The sequence below is a fragment of the Tasmannia lanceolata genome, unplaced genomic scaffold (genome assembly GCF_043159265.1).
Source record: "Tasmannia lanceolata isolate RefF3 unplaced genomic scaffold, GAP_Taslan_0.1 ptg000005l, whole genome shotgun sequence".
Classification (NCBI taxonomy): Eukaryota; Viridiplantae; Streptophyta; class Magnoliopsida; order Canellales; family Winteraceae; genus Tasmannia; species Tasmannia lanceolata.
Window position 1 is genome coordinate 6,877,396 of NW_027518682.1, and position 12,365 is coordinate 6,889,760.

Consider the following 12,365-nt stretch of genomic DNA (forward strand, 5'->3'; position numbering starts at 1 on the left):
CCCCTTCTATTTGCACGCGTAGTCTAGAAAATGGTTCGATTTGTTCGCAGTGTCAACTTCTAAGTGTCATGTTATCTGAATAGCCCAAAAAGACTTTCGTATAGGGCTTTTTGCTTATTGGTAAAGAGATTGAGAATTATATGATGTGTGGGCATGTATAAACATATGCCCACAAAGAAAAAGAGAGTAGTGGGGCTCCTACAAGGGGAAGTTCATGTGGGAATCTTCCATACAAAGTGCATTTACTTTGGCTTTTTAGCAGCGACTCGTGTTGGGTTTTGGTGTCTTGGTTTCAGTCAATTGGAGTGTGCTATGGGGCTCCTACAAGGGGAAGTTCATGTGGGAATCTTCCATACAAAGTGCATTTACTTTGGCTTTTTAGCAGCGACTCGTGTTGGGTTTTGGTGTCTTGGTTTCAGTCAATTGGAGTGTGCTATCAGCTATCGTAGCTTGATAATCAGGGGGACTTTCTGCTCTCCTATTTGTTCGAGCACAAAAGACAGAGGACACTCGGTTGCTCATGCTGTATCCTCGTTAGATTTGGAGAGGCATAAGTCTGTGTAAGGTATTATTTTGCGTTGTGTGTGGGGTGTGGAAAACACGCAAGACAATCAAGTGATAAGAGAAAAAAATGAGAATGGATTTCTCTTGGCTTTCTCTTGTGATGAGAAAAGAGATGGTTCTTCTCTTGTGCTAAAAAGAGAATGGATCATTGGATCTCACTCATATATATAGAGGTAGGTATTGTTGCCGAGAACCCGCATATATCTTTTGCTTATTATCTTTCCATTACTATGAATACGATCGGATAGATTTGTTCGACATTGACAACTCCTTTGCAGCTTCAATTTGTAGGTCGCCCAAGTTTGATCGAGGAAGAGGGTGGGATCCACCTCTATGTCAAATGGGTCCCACTTTTTCAATGGTTCTAACGCCTTTGGGGCCGACCCAACCAGACCTAGATGGAGATCATAGGCTTCTAAAGCTGTTATATATAGCAATAAATGAATATACAAATCAAATATTACAATAAACAAATAATATTGAATTCCCATAAACCCCCATTGTCAATCCTCTGCAGCCCAGAAGCCGTGGAAACCAAGTGGAAAATTCAAGTGTTTCGGGACTTCAAGCTTTGCTACAACTGGGTCAGCTTTGCCCATCCTATTAGGATCCAGAACCACGAGATAGCATCTCTGAATCGAAACTGCATACTGCAAAATTCAATAATTTGTTAGGAAATAAGTAAAATTTAATCATCTAAGCATGAAATTACAAATCCCAAGGGCTGAAAAACTAGAATCATGACAAAGTAAACTACTTAGGGCATGTCTGGTAATTTTTTTGAATTTTTTTTCATGAAAAGCAAGCTTCTCCGAGTGGTGAGTGAGGCGTAGTGCGGGTGGGAGGAGGAGAGACTTGAGAGGGCAGGACTGAGTTGAGAGTGGGAAGTGGCTGAAAAAACAAGGAAAAAGTCGATCATATTTGAGGGTGAGATTTTTGTTTCCTGGTTTCCCAGGCTTTTCTTTCCCTCCCAACAGTCCTTCTTCTATCTATCCCTCTCCCACTCTCCCTCACCACTTGGAGAAGCTAATTTATCATGAAAATAAATTCATGGTAGGTTTAGATCTAAGGAGAAAGAAATTCCTCGGAAATTGAAATTCCCTCATGTCATCTAGGAAAGTTTCATTCCTTTTGGACCATGGACTTTCTCTTTCCATAGAATATTTTTTAATGGAAAAATATTTAGCATGGAAATGTAGTCTGATCACTCACCTCAACGACTAGAAGGTATCCATCATCTTCATCAACACCTTTAGACACAAAGATGGGCTCTCCAATGAATCGACGGCCTCTAGCGGTCCACACTGAGACTGATCCATCTAAAGCGTTATTCTTCGACACACTATCGAACGGAAAATGTGGCAGGGACTGGCGAGATCCGGACGTAGTCGATGCATAAATGTATGTGTTTTTGCTGCCGGAGAAGGCTGGATTGATAGCAGGGAAATCAGATGCCCTATTCCCTTGGATTAATGGTTCTATCGAACATTTCTCGCATATTCCGTTCACGTTCAGATTGATGGATACCTGCAGTTTATGGCATTCATGGAAATTAGTGAACACATGAAGAAACAATAACCTGATTTTTTTCTTTTTCTTTTGAAATGATAGTATTTTATTAAAGGCTCAGTTTCTTTCGACGTAAAAATGGAAGTAAAATTTGTTTTATGTTGTAAAAATGAACAAAAGGAGCACAAAGAGGATCAAATAGCTACAAGAGAGAGAGAGAGAGAGAGAGAGAGAGAGAGAGACCTTGACTAGGTGAGGTAGTAATGCATGTTCCCCTTGCCTTGCATTCATGAAAGAAGGGTCGAGTTTGCCGCTTTGCCAGTCGTAGCCTGTACAAAATCAAAAGCATGGCTCACGTCTCTCACATTGATGTCTTTTTACCTAAGTACCCCTCGTAATGCTAAAGACCATCTCAATTACCATGATACATCAAGGTAGTTTAGTCTTTTCATGCAATGACTTAATGACAAAAATATCCCTCAACAGTCATCGTTTCATTTTTTTATTTTTTTTTTACGTTGATGAGTTTTTCGTCAATTACGCATATGTTGTAGGCTTAGATGGAAGTAGAGTAATTACCGAACATTTTGTGGAAATTGAACCACTGATATGAGCAAGCAGAGGCATAGATTTGGAACACCAAATTCCCAGTTTCATCCCTTTGCTCAAATGCATTTCCAACGTGGACTATCCATTGTTGCAAAGGACCTTCGATGGGAACCCTCCAATCCCGTTTTCCGGCGAGATCATCGGAAAATCTCGGGAGCAAGTAAATTGGAGATGTGGGTCGACTCGGATCTACCGAGAGTGACGATATCATTGGAGATAACCCCGATAATGCTAGCATTGATCCTGCAATTCACACATACTGTCTAGTTTTGTCATATCATATATGAGTAGTTTTGTCATTTCATTACCAGTCCCTAAGGAAGATTACAAATACAAAGTTTTATGAATTGTTGCTACGCAATTTTGCATATTGTACAGTAATGTCATTTCATATGTAAAAGTTTTATGAATGGTTGTTGCTATCTTTTTCGGAGTATTATCGACTTAGATAATGATAAGATTATAAATTAAGCAAGAGAAGTCTTTGTCTCTTATTAAAATGAAACAAGGGTGTGCATTCATCATTTTGCTAATTATTATTATTATTAGGGAAGTGATATATCCGCCCCTTTTGATTACTTGGGACACCCAGCAGCAGTGTATACATGACTGCAAAGGGGCTGATGTACTTCATGTCGGAAGGATTCAATGGGGCTGATAGCCACGTACACTGGCCTTGGGTGTCCCAAGCAAGGTTTTAAATTTCGCTTTCGGAGAGCATTTCTTTCCTCAATGAAATTCCGAAATTTTTGGCCGAAATTCCGATCGGGCGAAATCCTCAAAACAAGAAAAAAGAATACTTTATTATGCATAAAATTTCAGTAATTTCGCCCGAAATTTTAGGAAATTAATAAACAATTCAAAAAATCTAGATATTTGGGTTGAAATCCCTTAAATTTCATCCGAAATTTCGGGATAAGCGAATTTCGGTTTCCCTCTCGCCCGAAACCTGAAATTTCGGTCGAAATTTAAAACCTTGGTCTCAAGTAATCAAAAGGGGCGGATATATTATTATTGTTATTATTATTATTTGATCGCAAGTTAAATTAAGGTTACCGGGGATGTCGAGTTTGATGCGATTGCCAAAAAGAACATAATGGTTGTCAGTGAAAGCCCAATCATGAATCATCAAATGGTCGGGGATGATGAATTCCTTCTTTTGCAATAGCTTGAAACTTGAATCAAATTCTGCAAAAAAATAAGAAAATAGATGAATATATGATAATAAAATCACATATTATTATTATTATAATTAATATTATATATACACTTCCACTTTCGTTTATTGGATAGATAATATTATATATACACTTCCACTTTCGTTTATTGGATAGATAATATTATATATACACTTCCACTTTCGTTTATTGAATAGATAATTTCGGAAGAATTACCATAGAAGGTGAAATTACTGCGAGGGAGAAGCATGTCCTCACAGTTGCAAGAGACCATAAGAAGACGGTCTCGGCTAGCGTCAATCTTGTAATGAGATAACAATCTCTTAGGAGGCATCTTAAACACACCTGCGCAAATTAACCAACATCAATATGTGGAGTTGAAAAGGAAAAGGGATAAAAAGTAAAAAACATTTTAGGCATCTCGAGATCACTTTAGCTGAAGTTTACATATTTTTTCCTTCTAGATCACAAGAGATGAAAATACATAGCTTTTTTATGGCCTAGCTAGGCACACAGATATGCAACTGCAGAAAAATACCATGGGCCATGCCCAAAAAATCACCTCTAGAAGATGATCCTAACCCTCGGATCTATAGAGGTTTAAAATGGAAGGCACGGCATGGCATGGAATCGTCTAGGATGGGATAGGATCATCCCAAGTAAGAAAGAAGATGGTTTTCAGGGCATAACCTATTTAAATTGGGCCCAACCAATGGCGGAGAGAGGATTTATACATAAGGGGACAGGCTTCAAATTTTAAAGGGGTCTGGGCCCAATTGAGTTGGGCTTATTAAGGAGTTTCGCCCAACTCGACAGGGGCAGCTGCCCCCCTTATGCTACATGTAGCTCCGCCCCTGGGCCCAACATATGAATGGCTGCTATCCACCCATAGTAGGGCCCGAGAAATTTTTATTTTTATTTTTTTTGTACTAATATATCCTTGTGCACGCCATACAAAAACTTGAAAACATGGAGATCAGAGAAAAACAATTCTCCTTTTTAGCTCCCATCCTTTCCTTCAATACCAACAATTAAATTCGCTATTTTTTTTTTGTCCCTAGCAATTCCCAAAAAACAACAAGGCAAAACACACATGAAAGTGTTAAATATTTGGATGGTTAAAACAGGAAGAGAAGCAAATTTTATTTCCTATAGTATATACTCGTGATCTTTTCTTCTCTCTGTCCTTTTTTTGGATTTGTGTCGTTTTCCCATCGTAGTTTTATTTTTTCCTGACGAGTCTTCATCGATTTTCATCCACCTCTCAGTTCCCCGAGGCTTCATCAGTCTCCATGGGTTTTTTTTTTTTTTTCCTTACGAGGTAGGATGTCCCCACCCCCTTCGGGAGTAGGACTAGTCCCTACGGATACACGCAACGACCCACTCACCATGTGTATAAGGTAAGTCGGTGGCTGGATTCGAACACTCGTCGACAGGGAGCAAACCCGTGACTTTATGCCGAAGAGCCACACAACCAGTAAAGCGAGGGGCGAAAAGTGAAAAGAGGTGGATTTATCAAGGGCTAGGTGGTTTGCTTGTAATTTACCAGGTCGGCCATCATATAAAAACTCCTTATCATTTCCTTCTATACTATGATTTACCCAAAATACCCCTTATAATTGGGAAATGATATAAAAGGGATTTATAAATGGGATTTGCTAGAGGGGAGTGGCCCAGGTAAGAAAATGGGGCGAATATATATAACTTCCCCTTTATATAATATGGGATTTCGACAAAAAACAGGGCCCACCTGTTCAAAAATTACAAACAGGTGGACCCGTCAACTCCCCACAACAAAGGCACGTAAGGGTTCAACGCAATGCCATCTTTTAACAAAACCACGATCTTAGTGGCCATGCTACATACGCTCGCACCCGTTAAATTATTTTTTGTTCGTGGGCCCCACTGTAATTCTGTCAATCCTGTCCTTTGATATAGTATAGAAATACGATGCCCGTGGTCCTACTGCTAATGAACGGTCCTCATTCTTCCTAATTCATATTGTTGTTTGATCAAAGATCAACGGTTAATTTTCAAATTAAAAAGACATAGATAGATAGATAGAAATTCTACTCACCTTGAAGGATTGGCTTCAAGAAGTGAGCAACAATATCCAACCCGAACCCCGGCAAACCTTGGCCGGAAAACTGACTACGGCCACCGCGAAAATAACCTCTACCCAAAACATCAAACAGACCCACCGTATCCAACGACCCAGATTCAATCTCATAAGGATCACCACCTTCCCAAAGACATAACAAATGGGCCCCCCACCTCAAAACACTAGTATTCGCAACGTTCTTCATCACCTTAGTATTCCCAACCTTCTTCCCTCCTCTCAACACAGAAAAAGGCCCTCTATGAGTAAACCTCCACCTGCCAGTCTTCCGGTCACGCTCCTCCATCTGCGCCTCCGTCGCAACGTACCTCGCCGAGAACCTAACTTCGCCAGAATCTCCAAAGGAGAAAGCCCGTAAGTAGCCGTGGCCGTCGAGAGGGTGAACCGTCGAGCCGTGGTCGTCAGAAAATATCCCCGGTCCGGCTAGGTAGTACGTTCCCGACGGGAAGTCCACCGGCATCGAACCCTCAACCGTACGAAGGACGACCGGTTCCACTGATTCGGATCGCTGCGAGACGAATAGAAACTGGTAGTCCCAGTAGGCAGCCACTGAGTCGTCCGAGTCGGACTCGGCAACGTGTGTTACTTGTGCTTCGAAGGTGCCCGATACCGCCCGGCTTATTTTAGCGTAGGAAGGGGTTCTGTGCGCCGGCAGTTTTGTAACTGGGGCCGGAATTTTGGCCGGGAGGAAGTGGTATGATGCTGTTTGCATTTTTTTTTTTGTTATTTGTTGGAATGAGAATTTTGGACAGCGGGGGTTCGGAATTTTAGAGAGGATGGTGGAGGAGGAAGTGGGAATTCCGAGGTGGTAGCTTGGCGCGTACTATTATATAAATTGAGATTATGAAATAGCCCAGGTTATTTCATTTATTTTCGGAAATGCCATTCCAGATTTCATACGAGAAGATTTTTTTGTTTTATTTTTATTTTTGTGTTTTTTTTGGTCCGGATAGTGGGTAGCCGTGGTCATTTCTGATGGAATGTTTTCTCTGTAAAATTTTATTAAGAGGGATAAAATGTGATTAGGGATTTGCTAGGGACATCGCCGAAGGCATTTCGCGGACCGGCTGTTCTATGGGCAGTCATATCAGTGAATTAAATGAACGAGACAAAATATGAGCCTATGTGGCTGCTTTCTGATGCAACAGCCGGTCTGCGAAATGCCTTATGCGATAGTCCCTAGCAAACCCCATATGATTATTGTTAATTTAGAGTGATATCATCATAAATTGAAACCCCCCTTTTTGAAGTAAAAATTGAATAGGATTGGTTCAAGTTATCGTTATTTGGTTGCCGGAATTTTTTTTGATTCTTGGGACTTTTGTGGAATTTCCGCAGGAAACCCACTTTTGGCTGGTGGGCCCAAATTAATCTTAGGAACCAAAATAACCCCGCACGAAACCCTAGGAAGGAGAAAAAAACTCCCAGGAACCAAAAATAAGCTTGTAGAAGATTTTTTTCTCTTCCCAATAGCTCAAGCAACCAAACAAAGTCCGGTCAACCAAACACTGCATTTTTATTTTACTGGGATACTTCTAGAGAGTTTTTTTTCCCACCAATCTCCCAGGAAGTTTTTTAAAAGTTCCACAAAAATCCCAAGAACCAAAAAAAATCTGAAAACCAAACGTTGTGACCGAATTATGAAGAAAAATAATACCGGACTTACGGTTTTATTCATCCACGGACGTGGTGGTAGCTTTTGTAATTTTGGAGACACGTAGAGTTTGTTTGCCATAACTTCAAATGCGAAGAGGGATATTACGTTTTGATGATTTGGGGGCATTTTGGTAAAAAAAAATAAAAAACAAATGATACAATAAAATAAGATAAATGGGATCAAGTTGTAGATGGGCATGATGGAGGAGTTGAGAATTGAGATACCTTTGAGATTGTTGGGGATGCCGCTGGGCAAATGACAAACCGATTATGGGCCCATCCGCTCTACGTCGGCCGTCTATTGTGGAATCTACTTATGTCATCTACACGTATGTTTTATATACGTTTTACAGCGAAGGTAAATTGCCCCTTGATTTTCTGTGGGCACCACTTATTATTTAGAGAACAAGTAAATTGGGCCCATTTTCTTTTTTTTGTGCCCGCCCCTTATATTGGTTTGTGGCCTCTCTATCTTGAGTTTCGTGTATTAATTTTCTTCGTGTCTCCTGAGATTACTGTTTTAGAAGAACTTCTATTTCCCTATCGTTATTAGATTGGCCATATGGTGTTGATAGGAAATCTAATATATAGTGGAAGCGATATATTCGCCCCTATTTTTCACTTTGGACAGCCCTTTACACTACAGGGGGCTGTCCAAAATGAAAAGGGATGAATATTCATTTCCCTATATAAGCTCCTTGTAAAATTCATAAGTTTATAAGTGGACCGGCAAGTCAACTCCCATTTAGTTTGGTTGCATTCTTGTTTAAGTCCATATTTTACCCTACAAAGTCTATCAAAATGCATTTGGCTCTCTCTAGTAATCAGTACATCAACTGAGCACTAAATCGCTCCGTACTAAGTCAACTAGCTATAGGATTTGTACTAGGTCAACTAGCTATAGGATTTGCTTTGGCCGTGTTTTAATTTGCATCCACGTTTTAAAACACTGATAAAATTTAATATATAAGATCATTGTGGAATTTTAAGAACACATTTGTAAAATATTGAAGATTTCCACTAATCTTTGCTTATCTTACAATCAAGCCTGATGAGTGTTTATATAGAACACTCAAAGTATCACAAGATTTATGGAAAGAGTCTACCTAATCTAACCTATTGGTGAGATCTCACATATTCTAACAACATTCCTGAAAGAATTAGGGTTACATAGGATGTTTTTTTTTTTTTTCCCTGTAGTGAGAGGCTAAATGTGAGGAATACTATTAAGGGGATTTGTGTGGGATATCTTGTATTCCTTTTGACTATCATACAATAATGAAAGATCATTTTTTGCCTACAACTCTTAAGCCACAGCTATCTCTAATTTTTTGTTGCGCGTGGGTGTGTTGTGTTATTTTTTATCTTTATTCATTTTATTGAGTATGTTGCATGATTTTTTGTTTTCACCTTATATTGATTATCATGTGTGTTAGGGGTGAAACTCGGTTCGATTTTTGGGAACTTGGGTTGAGCTTTTACCATAAATTCGGGTGAGGTTCAGGTTGATTCCAATTCACTTTGTGTGGATTTTACCGTAAAATCTCAGCTCCGTCCTATTCCACTAGTGTTTTCTCCTTACATTGACAGAGCAAAGGTTAGCAGCTCAAGCAAGGAATAATATCAAAGTGGAAGTGTCAATATGTTCCACGACTGGATTTGGACCGAGGTTTACCCTATTACGATCAGATTACCATCTCTCCCACTATTTTCTCCATCAATATATACCTTAATATCCATAAAATTTGTCCTTTTCTGACCACATTTGGCTCTCATTGCTCCTATTTTCTTCATCTATCATTGAATTCCATCTTTTTCTAATATCATTTGGCTCTCCTTGCCGGCAGTTCCAATCAATTCCCATGCTATCTTATTTTAATTTAACTCAATTTCAGCCCATTAAAGGTAATTAAGATAATTTTTACACTGTTTTTTTTTTTGAAAGAGTAAGTTTTACTAATATATATTTAAGTGGTTGAACTTGCCTCTTAAATACTAGAAGTTTGCTTAAATATAGAGGTTGGAGATCTGGTACTGAAAAACATTCCCATTTTGATTCCAACGTTGGATAGAAAGAGCGTGTGCTTCGAACATAATTGAAACTGTAATTAATATCCATTTAGACCGTGTTCGTTTTAGATTATTGCAGACGGCTGTAGCCCCAAACCGATTACTGGATTCAAACCTTAAAGCAATTTTGATACCCATAATCGTTTTGGGGCCCATAATCGGCTGTCACAATCTCAAATGAACATGGCCTTAGGCTTGGGATCCACAATCAGCTGTCACGATCTAAAACGAACAGGGCCTAGAGAGTGAAAGGGACAAGAAGCTATGTTTTAACTTGCCGCCTTCTTTACATGGATCCACATATTATCTGTTACAACAAGAGATACTAACAATAGTCCCCAACAACAAAGTCTCTATCAATATTCTATCATTTTCTTGAAACATATTGCCAACATAGGGCACCAACTTGAAAAGAAAGTTAGGCCTCCGCACCTTACATAATATGTCACAAAGGTCCTCCGATTAAACAAAGGGAGATGTACATGCGCTCCTTTTTTTTCCTTGGCAGTTGGGACAGCCCCTTGTAAGCTGTAATGTAAAAGACTAAAAGGGTGGTATAACAGTGGAGGGGGGCTGTCTCAGGGAAGAAAAGGTGGGGGGAATATATCAATTCCCTTTAAACAAAATGAACCATCCATACGATGACTTATATGGAAAAATTTTGGGTTATATGGGAATGGTTGGTCGATTTGAGAGTTTTCAGGTATGGGTATGCAAGTTGTGGCAACAATTGAACCATGCATTAGGGTTTACAATAAAAAGCTGAACCCTTGACTACATGCCGGCCTGTTGGCCCACGAAGGGAGAAAACGTTTGCTACGTATCTTCTTCTTTGGTTTTCATGGAATTGAACCATTTATTAGTTTCCCATTCCTCTCATGCCTTTTTAGGTGGGAGAATGAGAAAAACAGAACAATCGGGAAGGTGTATGCGTGTAGGCAACGTCGACCTGCAAACTCTATGTTTCTTAGATTATTGCCATTCGTCTGGCTAGAAATTAAGATTTTTCAAACCCACTAGGAGTCACTTCCAAAGATTCCCATTGTCACAATTCCATCAGTCTATGTAAGAGAGAATAAGAAGCCTTGCCGAACAAGCCCATAGTTATTAGCAATTTTACTAATTTATACCTGTGAGTAAAGAGGAGATGATTCTTTTCCTTACTACAAAAGAATAAATAAATAAATAAAATGTTACAAAGACGAGGACTACTAAAATTTTGAGAAAGATTTCTTTTGGACCCCCTTTTCTTTTTCAGTTTTAGGCTGCCTGGAAAAAAGAAGAGTAGAGCGTGACTCAAACCATGGTTTTAAATTTCGGTTTCGGCTAAAATTTCGGACTTATCTGAAACCGAAATTTCAGCCGAAATCCCAAAATTTCAGGCGAAATTTGGTATTGGCTAACAAAAAGCCAGATTTTTAGGACAAAATTTCCGAAATTTCAATAATTTCGATCAAAATTCTTTACGGAATTAAAAGTTATTATTTTATTATATATTTGGACGAAATTCCGAACTTGGTAAATTTTGGGAATTTCAGTTGCGGTACCATTTTGTTTCGGTCTTTACCGAAATCCGAAATTTAAAACCATGACTCTAACATACTATACTCGGAAGAGTCAGAAGGGTGCTATAGGGCCCCTATCAGTGCCCCTCTCACATGCGGACCTAGTTTAATGGCTTTTTTTAACCTTCTTTCGACTCTTCTCTTCTCTTCTGCCATTATATTAATTTTTTTTTTTTCAGGAAAGGTAACAAATTATTATAACCGTAAATGTGTTACAACCTTTGGGGGATGAGGTGTCCCTCTAGTACAATATAAAATATAGCCCAAATCACCAAAATACAATATTAACCTAAACGACTACCCGATCCCCCTTTTTTTTTCTTGCTTTGATTTTGTCATTCACTAGTCTCATTACGAAGCTTACTAGCTGTAATAATTAGTACTGGTTTTAGTCTCTTTTTGATCTTCCACCTTCTTTTAATTTCCCATTTCTTTTCTATCCTCTCTTGGCTTTCAACAGTTAGATTAGACTAGTCACTTGGGTTTCGTCTTCTAAATTAACGAGCTTGACTAGTAGCCCCCCCTGTGATCAGCCCATATTAATATAGTAGCCAACTTTCCCTGTCTTTTTGGCTTTAATACAATAACTCCTCCCTTATGGACTAGTGTGGTGTGACTATTGACCTTCCTTTCTTCTATTCAAATGAACCAGCCGCTCTAAAGTCAATTCAAATGCAACGCCCTCCACACAAGTCTTTGATTAGGTAGGGGACGAATGTTTTCATGGTTTTATGAAAATCGTTCTAAGTATCTTATATTTGGATTTTAGTTGCTGCTTCTGGTAACTTAAGCTATGCACCTGTAAGATCGTATTCATGGATTGATGGAGATGATGAATTTGTGCTAGTATTATCCTGGTGCGATGTTCCATTAAAGAAAACTTATGTTGTAGAGGCGTCCTTCATAGTCTTAGGGGTTTGAGGTGGGGAGATCTACTAATGTTTTGGTTGCTTTAATTTCCTGGGCATGAAGTGGAACTGTGTTGCTTGACGTATGAGTATGACCAATTGAGTTGTTAAGGACACTCTTTCAAAACTTGGATTCTAACAAGAACTCTACCAAGGTAAAAACGGAGTCTACTCGACCGAGTCAACA

General features: G+C 39.2%; 1 protein-coding gene across 1 annotated transcript; it reads right to left on the bottom strand.

Moving 5' to 3' along the window:
- Positions 1-744: 744 nt before the first annotated feature.
- On the bottom strand, positions 745-6,786 carry CCD7 (carotenoid cleavage dioxygenase 7). Its single transcript, XM_077379277.1, has 7 exons — positions 5,938-6,786; positions 4,077-4,205; positions 3,739-3,870; positions 2,653-2,925; positions 2,317-2,402; positions 1,777-2,091; positions 745-1,214 (listed from the first exon to the last, which is right to left on the bottom strand). The coding sequence occupies exons 1-7, from the start codon at positions 6,689-6,691 to the stop codon at positions 1,068-1,070; spliced, it is 1,836 nt and encodes a 611-aa protein (XP_077235392.1). The 5' UTR covers positions 6,692-6,786; the 3' UTR covers positions 745-1,067.
- Between the last annotated feature and the right edge of the window lie 5,579 nt (positions 6,787-12,365).

What these genes read in the sequence shown, in the direction of transcription:
- CCD7 (XM_077379277.1), bottom strand. Translation starts at nt 6,691, where the DNA reads ATGCAAACAGCATCATACCACTTCCTCCCGGCCAAAATTCCGGCCCCA. An exon ending in CAGTAATTTCACCTTCTATG is followed by an intron (nt 3,871 to 4,076) that starts GTAATTCTTCCG and finishes ATTTTTTTGCAG; the next exon opens with AATTTGATTCAAGTTTCAAG. An exon ending in CAATTTCCACAAAATGTTCG is followed by an intron (nt 2,403 to 2,652) that starts GTAATTACTCTA and finishes GATTTTGTACAG; the next exon opens with GCTACGACTGGCAAAGCGGC.